The 13,191-nt window shown below is 39.6% G+C and overlaps 1 protein-coding gene across 5 annotated transcripts in view; it reads left to right on the top strand.

The window, feature by feature from the left end:
* LOC116300991 (fibroblast growth factor receptor 4) overlaps nt 1-13,191 on the top strand; it is a 32,885-nt gene that overhangs the window by 17,862 nt on the left and 1,832 nt on the right. For 3 of the 5 annotated variants that reach the window (XM_031709978.2, XM_031709979.2, XM_031709980.2), the window contains 13 exons: nt 2,072-2,389; nt 3,268-3,549; nt 4,110-4,421; nt 5,218-5,508; nt 6,348-6,565; nt 7,846-8,065; nt 8,389-8,499; nt 8,704-8,894; nt 9,262-9,384; nt 10,113-10,186; nt 10,409-10,449; nt 10,839-10,935; nt 11,698-11,797. In XM_031709978.2, the coding sequence (XP_031565838.1) occupies nt 2,072-2,389; nt 3,268-3,549; nt 4,110-4,421; nt 5,218-5,508; nt 6,348-6,565; nt 7,846-8,065; nt 8,389-8,499; nt 8,704-8,894; nt 9,262-9,384; nt 10,113-10,186; nt 10,409-10,449; nt 10,839-10,935; nt 11,698-11,797 (2,378 nt within the window). Of the gene's footprint in view, nt 1-2,071; nt 2,390-3,267; nt 3,550-4,109; nt 4,422-5,217; nt 5,509-6,347; nt 6,566-7,845; nt 8,066-8,388; nt 8,500-8,703; nt 8,895-9,261; nt 9,385-10,112; nt 10,187-10,408; nt 10,450-10,838; nt 10,936-11,697; nt 11,798-12,159; nt 13,058-13,191 lie in introns of those variants that run through there. The other 2 variants (XM_031709982.2, XM_031709981.2) reach the window with 2 other exon arrangements.

The following is a 13,191-nucleotide window of genomic DNA, read 5'->3' as shown; positions in this document are numbered from 1 at the left end:
CTTGACACTCGGGAAGGAAAATCTAACCGTAGCGCGCATATTAACTGTACTCTTGGTAGAAAAAGGTAAAAAAAAGGCAAAGGTAATTTATTGGTTGCCCAATTCTCCCGAGCCAAGGGCTCATGTTTAATGCGCGCGAAGGTGTGCCCTCTACCCCCTCTTACTATCAGTGCTCCTTTTTACGGGCATTTAAAGCTAATTAAAGCTACACAGAATAGAGAGAAGTCGAAAAAAGAGTTAATGTTTACAGAAATTGCACTCGAGTATGATAAGCAAAGTGTTCGTGATCAAATGACATTGCTAGTCCTCCTTCGCAGGGGCGTGTTAATTACACCACTTATGTGATACACATTGTTTAATTTATCCAAAATAGCCTACCAATGAGGGTTGAGCAGGGATGGGAAGAGATATGATACGGAGTATTCATCGCACCACAATCGAAAAATAATGAAAAGCGTGTGTTTACACAAGATGTAACAACTATGTGCGGTGATTATATCAATCGAACTGATAAACTCAAGACACAGCTCAAAATCAAAAAAAACGTTATAAAGCCGCCGAGCCATTCGATTATTTCATCTTCTCGCCTAAGCTATTATGACCAGAAGAGGTAGAGAAAGCCTCAAGACTTTTCATAATAGCGCCTCTCCGAAGTTCAAAGGAATAGTGGTAACGACTTTGTGATGCAAAGGATCGTGGGGCTGTACGGGGAAAAGCGATGGCGGAGGTTTTTGATATTGTCCCGCACCCTATCCCACAATCCTATGCACCACATGGCCAGGTCTTACTTTTCGCGGCCTTGGAAAGGAGAATGCAATCTTGCTGTACTGTGCCATCAGTTTCAATTTGTCAGTCTTTATAACACTTATTCATTGCACATTTGAATTCGCTTCAGATAGCAGACACCTCCCAAAATTATTTTGGATGCGAGGCTAACACGATTTCTATCAAAAAAATTGTTTTATCTCTTTACTATTCATGCCAGTCTCTCGCATCCAAGATAATTTTGAGAGGGGTCTATTTTTCCTATTCTAATTGATTTCACCTCAAGAACTTGATCAAAATTTATTGCGCGCGTGCTAAATTCAAAAGAACACAAGAAAAAACTCCTGCATTATCATTTAGATAAAAATATTTGATAGCTCCTCAAATCGTACTGAGTCAACCCATCTCCAATTACAATGCGAACCTCCAATGTTTTGGCGACTAAATTAAGTTACTAAAAAGGGTGCTTTTCAGTTATCACTTAACGAGAGATCTTCAAAATGGCGACCATGACGTCACACCCTGATGTCACTTGCTTATATTAGAAACAAGGGTGTAACGCCTGTACTTTAATTCAGAAAGTGCACTTTGAACTTATAATTAATGATCTCGTGGTTAATATTATTTATCAAATTTTTCCATCGAAGCTTAAATTGATATCTTAGTGGTCTTAGAGTTTTGCAGCGCCTTGGAGTCTGCGAAGGAAAAAGGCGTACATTGCTCGCAAGATTACGTGTTAAGAAGTCACTCAGTAAGGTTGTAGGCGATTAGAGAAATACTAGTTTGTGCTCGGCCGTATCTAAAATTATTCATCTATCTAGTTGTCTGAATCATCGATCTTTGATACTTCTACTACTGGTGTGTGCGAGATAGTGTGTTAAGCTTAGTGTAAAGATTGTTATCGTTTAGACTTGCCTTAACCAATCTCTTCTCTTGGCTTGATTTACTAATAACATCTTGGTTGGGTTCAGATTTTTCTGGACAAGACTGCCGCTTTTATCATCGTTAAGCGTTGCAGAAAAGACATCCATCCAAAAATGCGCAGATTTGCTCCCGCGAGATTCTGTTTATGAGTGTATCTGATCTTTAGAAGAATTTCATTTATTTCTTTGCTTTCGTTTTTTCGTGTTTTTTTTTCTTTTCTTTCATCCTCCCATTTTCTAAGACAGAAGTGGAAACACTCTTGTGACGAAGCCAAGATCACGAACTGTTCGGTTTAATACTGACTAAATCACAGCAAGCGCAAGAATCAATAATGTATTTCTTAGGGCATGTTAATAAAACATTTTTGCTTTGTTCTTGTTAGAAGCACTTGCCGCAAAAGATACAAAAAACGTAACGATCACCGAAGGTCAAGATGCAACCCTACCCTGTCATCTACCACCAAACACGAAGAAGATCTTCAAAATAACATGGTTTAAAGGGCTCGACAAATATCTTACGAAGAATTTAATAGTTGTATCGGTGTCTAAATACACCTCAAGAAATGTAGATATAGTTGGGCAGAATTCTCTTTTCATCCCGGCGACTACGAGAGATGACGCTGGGATGTATCAATGCAAAGCGTTATACGTGGGATCCGCGATCACAATGGGTAGCGCCAACATCACACTATACGTCAAAGGTAGGAAAATCTTTGCTCGGTCCTTTTACATCAGTCATGCATTTTATTGATCACTTTTCATAAACTCGCTCAGAGAAAAAAGTATAGTATTCCCACTGAGAACTATCACACACAATAATGCCGGGAAATGATCAGTGTATGAAGATAGGGGAGAAGACCTCCGAGGCGGTTGTGACCGCGTAGCTCACAATGTTGGAATGGGTGATTGCGATGGGTGAACTTTTCAGGTAAATGACGGGTTATTTATATCAATATGAGTACCTGGCAATGTGGAATGTAGTCACCTGGCACACGTTACTCTCGAGAATGGTGAAAAATGTGTAAGATTTGAGGCATAGTGCGTAAAGCTCCCAGTGAGAAAATGCGTAAAGCTCCCAGTGAGAATTGTTCCAGTTAAAAATTCAAATTACCTTGCACACTTGTTTGAGTTTTGATAAGAATTAATTTTGTTATTATTTTTTCGTTCAATACTTAATATTTATATTTTAACATCTTATTTTACAAGATCTTGTTACTTTTTAATTCTAATTTAATATTTTAATCTTCTCCAACTCATACAATAATTTCCTTTTAAATTCATAATTTTATTCCAGTTATTTCTTTTGAAAAATTAGATTTAATGATCAGTAATTAAAGTAATGGGACTAAAATGGGATCGAAAATGGGAAGACGTTAGGTTCCAAAAAAAATCTATTAATTACTTGAAAAGGTAACGATATATATAATTTGCAGTCATTCGCAAGAGAACGATGAAACGAATTTAAGAGTCGCAGAGGCCATTACAACCTGACTGTGATTAAATTGACCAATGAATCCCTGCTATCACATCGTATATAGTCAATAAAAACAGAATATTATCGTTTTTCTAATCTTTTTAGCGGCGCCAAAAATCAACAGACGAAAACCAGCCATCTTAACATTCTACCAACCTACAAATCCCCCTGCGAACCTCGTCATCGACTGTCAAGCCACAGGGTATCCGCAACCCGAATTTTCTTGGAGCAGATACAAACGAAAGATGGCAAAGGATCGCGTTAGTCAATACCAAAACGGTAGTCTGGTTATTGCAGATGCACACAAGGTCGATGGTGGTGGATACACATGCGTAGCATCGAATAGCCTGGGAACTGACATGAAGAACTTCACAGTCATCGTACTAGGTAACTATTTACAGATACAGATCTATCGACAAGCATTCAAGGAGATACGGTTAGGATATTATAGGGTGATTTACTGTTGCTTGTTGCACTAGAGAAATACACAGGCAGACAGAGATTAAGATGTACAGAAACAGACAGACAGACAGACAGACATCAGCGCATCAGAAATGTCTACATAAAACTGTGTCATTGAAGATGACATCCTTCATTCTAACCGCAAGAACAGCAAGAGATAGAACGTTCCGGCTTTTATCGGCTGACCAGATTTATAGGACTTCAGAGACTATTTATCAACATGTATATCTATATAATTGCATAAAGTTCGTGGGTTGAAAAAAGTTACCGTATAGTTTGAACTAGTCTTAGTAGATACAAGTGATAGTTGACATCGAACATTGATCAGTATAGGCAGCCATGATCAAGAAAACGATATGCAGCAACAAATACAACATAGTTACAATAGCCAGTAAGAAAAAGGGCAAGGAAGCCCTATAGACTGCTAAGGAAAAGTAATTTTGTCAAAACTAAATTGAATCTTTCTTATTCCTTCATTCAACCAGAACCACCATCGATTATCGGAAAAACAAATTACCATTTCAATACTGGCACCACTGCCAAAATAAAATGTGAATCCCGCGGGAATCCCGAACCAGAATTCACATGGTCCTGGACCGACAGTAAAAATGTAAACATGACTCTCAAAGATGGCGAGGAAGACCATCGATACAAAGTTACTACGAGCCATGGTAACGCCTCTAGCATCAGCGTTTTAAGTATCCAGAAAATAACGACTCAGGATTGGATGGAATACAAGTGTATCGCTAAGAACAAGTATGGCGAGGATGAAGAGGACATCACTTTGAAAGGATACAGTAAGTATTAAACAGTACTGGAACATCAATTCAAATAGATATTTGCTAGACATCACAATTGATGCGCGCGCCGCTCATTGTTTTGATTTGATGGAGTTTTTTTCTTACAGTTGTATCGAGTTTTTTATGTTACTCCGAAGATGAGCGCGTAGATCGAAAGCTCGATAAAATTAAAGAAATTATATAAAGGTTAATGAAACAAATCTAACCAAATAAATATTGGAGTTTTTTTTCGATATTTCTTGCATTTAAGCCGCAAAATATGACACACTGATCGACAAAAGAGGATTTTAGGTAATATTTTATCATGTCGGAACGAACTTCTATTTTACTTTTGCCTTGTTATGCTAGGTTTTCACGGAGTTAATCCTCTCGACTCGAAAAAATGTTCACGCTGAAGTAATAATGGAAGACTATATACTAATGGCTGTAAATAAATGCGCATGTTAAAATTATCATTCGTAGCGGCGATTTGAATTAAGGAAAATTTAGGATAAACAGAAGATAGAAGACCTTTAGCACGACGTTCTTGCTAGGTACCGCAAACCTCAAACTGCAGTTTGACGTCAGGCGTTTTCCGTCAAACTTTTAACATTTAGCGAGGCGTCATAATGAAGTTGTTGCTGGAAGAGTCGCCATATTGAATATCATTGATGCTGAGTGTTTCTCCGTGTTTGCGGGCGTGTTTCTGGACCTGATCCCCAGCGGTAAACCTGATGCTAAAGGTCTCTATATACTAATATATTGAGTTTTACGCTCACCATTTAAGGGGTTTTCACTGACTTTCCTCTTATAGCCAAACCCAAATCGCCACGTATCCTGTCTGTTACGACGTCCTCCACTACAGCTGAAGTAAAGTGGGAATTTTCCGACAACGGGGGAGTGGAACTAGAATCGTTGACCCTACAGTACAAAGTGAGCAGTGATAAACGTTGGAAGGCCATTCAAATAACACCTCCAGATACTACAACGCACACTATCACTGATCTTCGCTCTGACACCAATTACAACTACCGTATCCTAGCAACCAACCAATTAGGGAGCAGTCCGCCAAGTTCTATTTATATGGCAAAAACAAAGCTAAAAGGTGTGTGTGTTTGATGATATAATATATAGAATCTCTTAGAAGAACACTCCTCTTTTCTCTCTTTTATTCATTCATCCCGCCCCTAGGTTTTACTGGTGCCAGTGAGGTTGGCATTGGTAGCCAGTTGTACTAATATTATATTATTTTCACAAAACAAATGGTTTCTCTTTCGTTAAATGTCAATTTTTAAAAAGATTCCAATTTTGTCTATACTCTAAAACAAGGGTTTATTTAAGTCAGGATATTGCCGTGTTAGGCTTTGCATTTCGAGATCACATGACACGTGTCCGCACTCATTTGTTATAGCAAAGGGGGCAGAGGCGCAGCGAGAGTCCATGCCTTGAGGGAGGTTGTTACCCCGAAAAGCAATAAAATAACATTATTCTCACATTTTGAATGGTCATATCAAAGTAAAGTATCAAAAAGAAACCAGGAAATTTAAGATAAATCAATACCTCTCCCTCTCCCCCTCCCTCCCTCCCCCCTCTCCCCCTCCCCCTCCCCTGCCTTTGTCACTGAGGAGGGTAAAACATAGTTATAGTCTTAATAGAAGTAGCAATTTTGGCACAACTGTGAAAAGCTCAGTGCCGTAAGCGTGCCGTGCCGTGACCGTGATGTTTTCTAAAATTTAAATTGGCTGATTATTTACTCGCGCAATGTGATTGGTCTGACATTGCTGTGACCTTGGCGTCTGTGTCAATGTGATTGGTCTGGCACGAACGTGTACGGACCGCAAGCCTTTTCACAGTCATACGATAAATTGTTCTAAACACTTACTGTACGTGTATACGCATTCCACAACAACCCAATCCAAACGAGTCATCCTGTTGCGCTTACAGAAGCATCCGCTCTATTAGAAAAGAAAAGTGGGAAAGGAATCCTGGAAGGTATCGACACCACAGTCCTGATCGCTGCAGTGGCTGGTGGCTTCTTGTTCCTTCTTTTCGTCATCCTTGCCACGCTCTGCTCCATACGACGAATGCAGAAGGGTCACGAGACGGCAACATCCACTCTTGGAAGACCTGAAAGCCAACAGGAGTCAACAGAGATGACCGCAGTAAGTCTTAAAGTCATCCTTTAATAATTTGGTTATATTTATCTTTACATTGATAGTTTTCACAGCCGCCATGTTGGATGAATTTAACAAAACATTCGTCATTAGTCTCTTTCGTGATATCATCCAATATGGCCGCCCTGTCGTTTGTTATTTCATTCTCATGGGAATGATTGAAAACCATCAATATATGAGGGCATAACGTTTCTGGGCTGGATTTATCGGAAATTTGAGTCAGAGGGCTCACCGAAGAAACTCGGGATGCATGGGCTTGAAGTGATGCATGGGCGTGAAGTGATGCATGGGCGTGAAGTGATGCATGGGCGTGAAGTGATGCATGGGCGTGAAGTGATGCATGGGCGTGAAGTGATGCATGGGCGTGAAGTGATGCATGGGCGTGAAGTGATGCATGGGCGTGAAGTGACTTTCTCGTAGATAAGTAATTCTAATAAATATGATTTTTAAATATTTTAATTAGAATGGACCTTTATCACACTGCGCCATTTTTATTCCCATGAGAATAAAAACGTTTGTTTAAACCCACGTAACCTCGTCTTGAAACGCTTGAATGTGAGGCCACGCAGGGAAAATCAATAAACTTCTTAAGCCAGCTTAAGCGTAATGTTTTCGAATATCAGACCAGATGTGGCAGATGTGGCAGGTCCACATCAGCCTCGCGACTGCGTTTCTCCCAAACCTGCGCTTTTTAAATTAAGAATGATTTGATTTGATTCTCTTAAGAATAAGATAGGGTTTGTTGGGGTCGTATATATCCATATTTATGAACCTTCTCATGCTCAACCGTTACAAAAAGAAATAATACTCTAGGGAATGACACATGGTCTGAAATAGGAAAACATAACGCTAATTCTAAAGGGATCTATTGTTCCAGTCAGCATGGCCGCCGCGTAAAGTAAAGTTTATTATAGTCAATATAAATATATGAAGGTAGGGTAACCCTTGTGCTAAGGGCCATGGCTTTGTTTTCTTTCCCTGTTGGATACCAAAAACGTTTTTGCACTAACAGCAAGGTCACTGTACCCTCAAAAGCCTTTCCTGAGTTCGATAAACAGGGTGCATTCTGGTCTAGCTTAGGTACAAATAACTTCAAAACGAACTAAAGATGCTTGTACGCCAAAGTAGGCCACAATGCATTAATTACGTCCGCTATCTCTAAAATGTACTCGTAAATGGCCGATTACTACTTGGAAACAGAAGCAAGATAAAATTGCAAAATAATCATGGAAGCCATCTATTGATTTTTTCAACTCTATCCCATTTAGTTTCTTCCATCTCAAACACGAGTACCAGATGGCCCGAGCTCTAACAGCCTAGAATCCACAGCCAATCCTTTATCGAACAGCCGATGGGAGTTTCCTAGGGATCGAGTCAGGTCCACAGTTGTGCTGGGTTCTGGTGCTTTTGGCGTGGTCATGAAAGCTGACGCGCAAGGCATCAAGGGATGTGTTGGGTCACTGACCGTGGCGGTAAAGATAGTAAAAGGTGAGAAGTGCAGTACGCAATACCAAACTGTGATACTTCTAAATTCTCACACAGAACGCCAATTATAGGATACTCCTAGACTTCCAAAATCGTACTTCACCAAAAGTGTGGGTCGAAAAATAGGGACTGCTTGTGACCCTTCTGACATTGCGCGAGCTTAGACTTTCTCCCTCCCTCTGTATATTTCTGTTAGGGTGCGTCTTCTCTCGTCTGCGTTCGAATATTTTTCCCTTCAAACGGATAAACAACTCCGGCGGAAGACAATAGAGGTAGATTTGTGACAAGTTTATATAAACTGATCTTTTGATGTCTTTCTTGTACAGAAAATGATAGCGATACAGCCAGAAAGGATCTCCTTGCGGAGTTAGATTTACTCAAACTCATAGACCCTCATCCTAATGTGGTTGGATTACTTGGGTGTTGCACACGAGGAGGTAAGCATAGAATAGAAGAAAGCATATAACCACATCGCTCAACCTATCGTCCCTAAAGAATCTTCTATCCAACTTCTTACACTGATCCTTCGATGTTGACAATTAAGGGATCTCTTGTTTAACACCCTCTCGACGCAAGGCAACATTTGCAATAAAACCAACTTATACGCAATCGTTTGATGTTAATTGTGATTTTTTTCGAAGATCCTTTGATGTTAATTGTTGAATTCTGTGAATACGGCGATATGCAAAGCTACCTTCGCCATTGTCGTGGTATAGAAGACAAATATTATCAACAGATATACCAAGTTCCAGTAGAGAAGCTTTCTTCCAAAGATCTCTTATCCTTCTCGATTCAAGTGGCTAGGGGCATGGCTCATTTAGCAAGTATGAAGGTAAGATGTTCAGAACCAACATAGTTAGAGATGATTCTGACTAGTAAGCCAACCTATGACTTCAGGTATGGCACTTCAGGATTGATTTTCCTTAAGGTGTCTTGCACACATAGCTTTAGACAACTCCGCTGAGAGGTAACATTTTATCCATAAATTTGACGGATATGTTTCTCAGTACGAGAGATCGTCGTGGACCTCTTGAGTTCAAAACCCTGCTTTCCCAGATAAAATTGTGCTCCATCAATGTTTACATGGAACAGTTTAAATATTTCTATTGCCGAAGATAGTTATCCCCGTAGTCTTTTCTGCTGCAACATTAAAAGGAAGGAAAGCCGTAACATCTTCTCAAACTGATCTCGTATTTCAGGTCGTTCATCGTGATCTAGCTGCTCGTAATATTCTGATCGACAATAGAAAAGTTTGCAAAGTATCAGACTTTGGTTTTGCCAGAGATATTTATGTAGAGGACCATTACACAAGGAAAACACAGGTAACAAGTGACAGATAATTGTGTAGCTCATTACATAACCAGGGGTGCTTATCATTTACATGTAACCAATCCATCCGGTTGAAAATTCGTTTGCTAATGGCAAGAAAAGAGCGGGAAGCTATGAATTCCGACAACTAGTACACGCGTCTAGCGATAGAACCAAAAAAAGCGGTGAAATTGAGTGGATTACTTCACTCGGAAGACCGCGTTTTACGGAACTTTCCGATCGGAATGACACATGCCATTTGTTTTCCAACCGGAGCGTCTGGTAAGCACCCCAGATAAGGGCCAAGTAGGTCTTATTCTCCTCTAAAACCCAACGCCCCATTATGGAATGCTGTGGAATGGGAGAGAATCCAAGTGGATACATTATTCAAAATTAGTCTTTTACGAACCCCCCCCCCCCCCCCCCCCCCGTCTCATTTTGGAATGCTGCGGGAAAGAAAGGAGGGGATCCTAGTAGTTACCTGTCGGTGACTATTTAATTATTTGCATACATTATAGTCGACTTTCTCGCAAACCCGACGCACCTCTTTTTTGAAATGTTTGGGGAATGGGGCCCCAGTGGTTCACCGTACTTCACTCAAAAAAACATATTCCCTCTTCCAACCCCAACACCTCATTTTGATGATGGATAATGTAAAGGAGGACTAAGTACCCCAGTGATTTTCAGTATGTCACGATATAAAACCATGCATGTTTTAATCAATGAAATGTTGCTTTTTTAGGGTGGTCGATTCCCGATCAAATGGATGGCGATAGAATCTCTTCTTGATGGGGTCTCAACAACCAGCAGTGACGTGTAAGCATACAAATAGATTTTTTTCTTATTTTCTTGAAACTTGATTTACTGTAAATGGAGGAGCGGATATTTCGCTATCACTGATTTAAAGGCTGATATTTCCGCCGGGTGGTGGCATTTCGCAATTATTCGAAATCCACTCTGGAGGCCAAATTCACGAACGCGGTTTTCGTAATTGAAATAATCATTTTGATAAATTCTGTTGTGTTTTCTTATCCATAGCTGGTCATACGGAGTTCTTTTGTGGGAGATAGTAACACTTGGTGAGTATATTGCTAGATCCCAAGTACTGAGGGGACTATTTTGAATCCATATAACATCCATTCCAGAGGATAAGCCAGGATTTTGCCTTGGGGAAGGGGGGTGGGGACCTGACTTAACTCAAAATGTCTGTTTTTTGTCTGCCGTCAGTGATCAAAGAAATACTAACTCAAACCGTTAGAAGAATTTGATTGAAAAGAGCCATAAAATCCAGACGTCTTGCATTGGGTTGAGTCAGGTCGCGTTGTTATTAAAAGTGGTATAAGACTGAATATCTTAATATCAGCAATAATGCATAAGCACTATTATAAGTGCTTTTCTTTTTTATGCTTGAAAATCGTCGTGGAAATTCCTCCCTCTATCGTCTGAATACGTCCTTCTTATCCCGCAGGCGCATCTCCGTACCCTGGTATGAACTCTCAAGAAGTTATCAATTTCCTTCGTGATGGATATCGAATGGACAAACCAAAACACTGCTCACAAGAACTGTGAGTAATCAAATGATATTTGATAGGAAGAGATTAAAAGCAGTGGATGATATACTCGCTATTGATGGGTTGCAAGCATTTCCAAGAGAGTCAAAAGACACAAAAATGGCGGCCATTGTGGTGCCATTAAAAATGGATGCTTATGAGAAATCTTTTATTAAAGGGGCACTTGGAAGAAAATCAATGAAAATTGGAAATGACTTGAAACTTGTTTAAACTTATCTATATGGCCCAGATAGTAGCCAAGCAACATGTTTCCTTCACAATCAAAAGTGGTGGGAAACAATTATCAATTTCATTCAGCATGTAAATTGTGAGTAAATGACGTCATTTATTCAACCCTATTATTCTTTTCGCTTTTAACCCAAAATATCTCAACAGCGAGTGGCTCCCAAGCAAAAATTTTCACTTATCTGATTTCCATAATTATAATTGAGTCATATTATCCTCAAATACTTCAATTATTCGGACTTTCAAAAATCGGGGCGTTTTCATCCAAGTGCCCCTTTAAATGGCACCAACATGGCCGCTATCGATGACGTAACGTGCAATCGAAGAATAGGTGCACCATGCATGGTTTACAGTGTTTCCTTACACAATAAAAGTGGTAGCCATGTTCGGTGGTGTTTGGTGATTACTATATAGATGGCTTGTAATCTTTCCTATAAGGAATTGAAAACGGCAGCCATGGTGGATGGCGTCCATTTGTGTTTACGAAGTCCAACAGAACATTAATTATTTATTCATTAATTACTACTCTAGATACTGTATCATGCTGGATTGCTGGCAAGTTACACCTCAAGGAAGACCAATTTTTCTAGATATGTCACGACAATTAACCAAGATGTTGGCAGATGAACGGGTAAGTACCACGTGACATGACGTCAGCATATTTTATGCGTCAGTGTTTGAAACAGTGCAGACGAAAAACTTGTGAAAGTGTTATGAACAAACTAAAGTGTCATGATCAAGTTTTGGTGCTCTTTTTAAGAGAAATTCCATTTTCAGGGCAACAATAGGCCAGAGCTCCGTATCTCCGTAGCTCAAATATAAAAGAGTAGTCACTAATTAGTTAGGGGATGGTTGCGATGTTATCTTTGTCGGCCACCAGTGTTGCTCCGCCTAGCGTCAAAATATTTATACTCCGCGATCAGACTGGCCGATAATCGCATAAGTTGTACAGCGTTATTCAGTTGTAATATCTATCATCTATCTCTTATCTAGGACTACATATGCATGCGGATGTACGAAGAACGTACCTACATGAATTTTGATTCCAAAACTTCAACATTTCCCGGGTCGGCGGGTTCTGTTGGTTCGGATCAGCCATTTATATCCACCATGTTTTAGCCGTGTAGTCAAGAACGAACATTTGGCATCGAAGATGATACGGCTTGTTTCTATTACTAAGATCCCAAAAGAACTTGATATTTTGCATGTGGCAACTACCAAGAAACAACAGTGGACGTCAATCAGTGCCTCAGTGTAGTGTAGAGGAGTGTCATCGTAAATGCAGACATTAATCAGTGCATGAAGATATATCTGACCTTGAAGATACTCAAGTGAGACTGTACTGACTTAAAACGATAAAAAACTTAACTATATCATACCTAATATAAGTTAATGCTAACTGCAAACAATATGTTAATGCATGGTGTCATAAAACTCCATTAAATGCTCGTACAAAAAAACATCATATGTCCGTAAAGAACACTGAATATTTTAATATTAAAACTGTTAAAACTGTTCCAGGTTAAACAGAAAGGCATGCATCATACGATTTTTACTCTATTCCCGTCGAGGCATATGTTTATGTTCTTGCAGATAGTTAACTGTTAAACGCACACATTATGCTGGTTAAGGCGTGGTGTTACCATGAGAATGTTGACCATTATTAGTAACCATAGGGATGAAACTCTCACGTGTCGTCGCCACAGGGAGCCCACTCAATGAAAAAGATAAAATTAGAAAAAAAATCCCTTTGCATTTGAGATGAAAATAGCGGGTTGCTAACTAATACAAGCAACGAAAAAAGCGTGCTTGATCAGCTTGCCTAAACTAGATAGCAGATCAAAATGTATTAACAAGCGGTAAAAAAGAATTAAAATAAGAAATGCCTTTGTGCACATGTTGATACTACTTCGGCCTGTCTGTCTGAGACTTGAGTGAACAGGAAGCATTCTGGTTTGGATTCGGCACAAACATTCTAGTATCGAATCTAGACTAGAAGTGCACCTTGTTTATCGACCTCAGAAA

Source organism: Actinia tenebrosa, unplaced genomic scaffold (assembly GCF_029948245.1).
Source record: "Actinia tenebrosa isolate PJP-AT-01 unplaced genomic scaffold, QUT_ActTen_1.0 PGA_scaffold11__36_contigs__length_13525064, whole genome shotgun sequence".
Lineage (NCBI taxonomy): Eukaryota > Metazoa > Cnidaria > Anthozoa > Actiniaria > Actiniidae > Actinia > Actinia tenebrosa.
The sequence above is the reverse complement of the archived record's forward strand: the minus strand, read 5'-3'. Positions and strand labels throughout refer to the sequence as shown.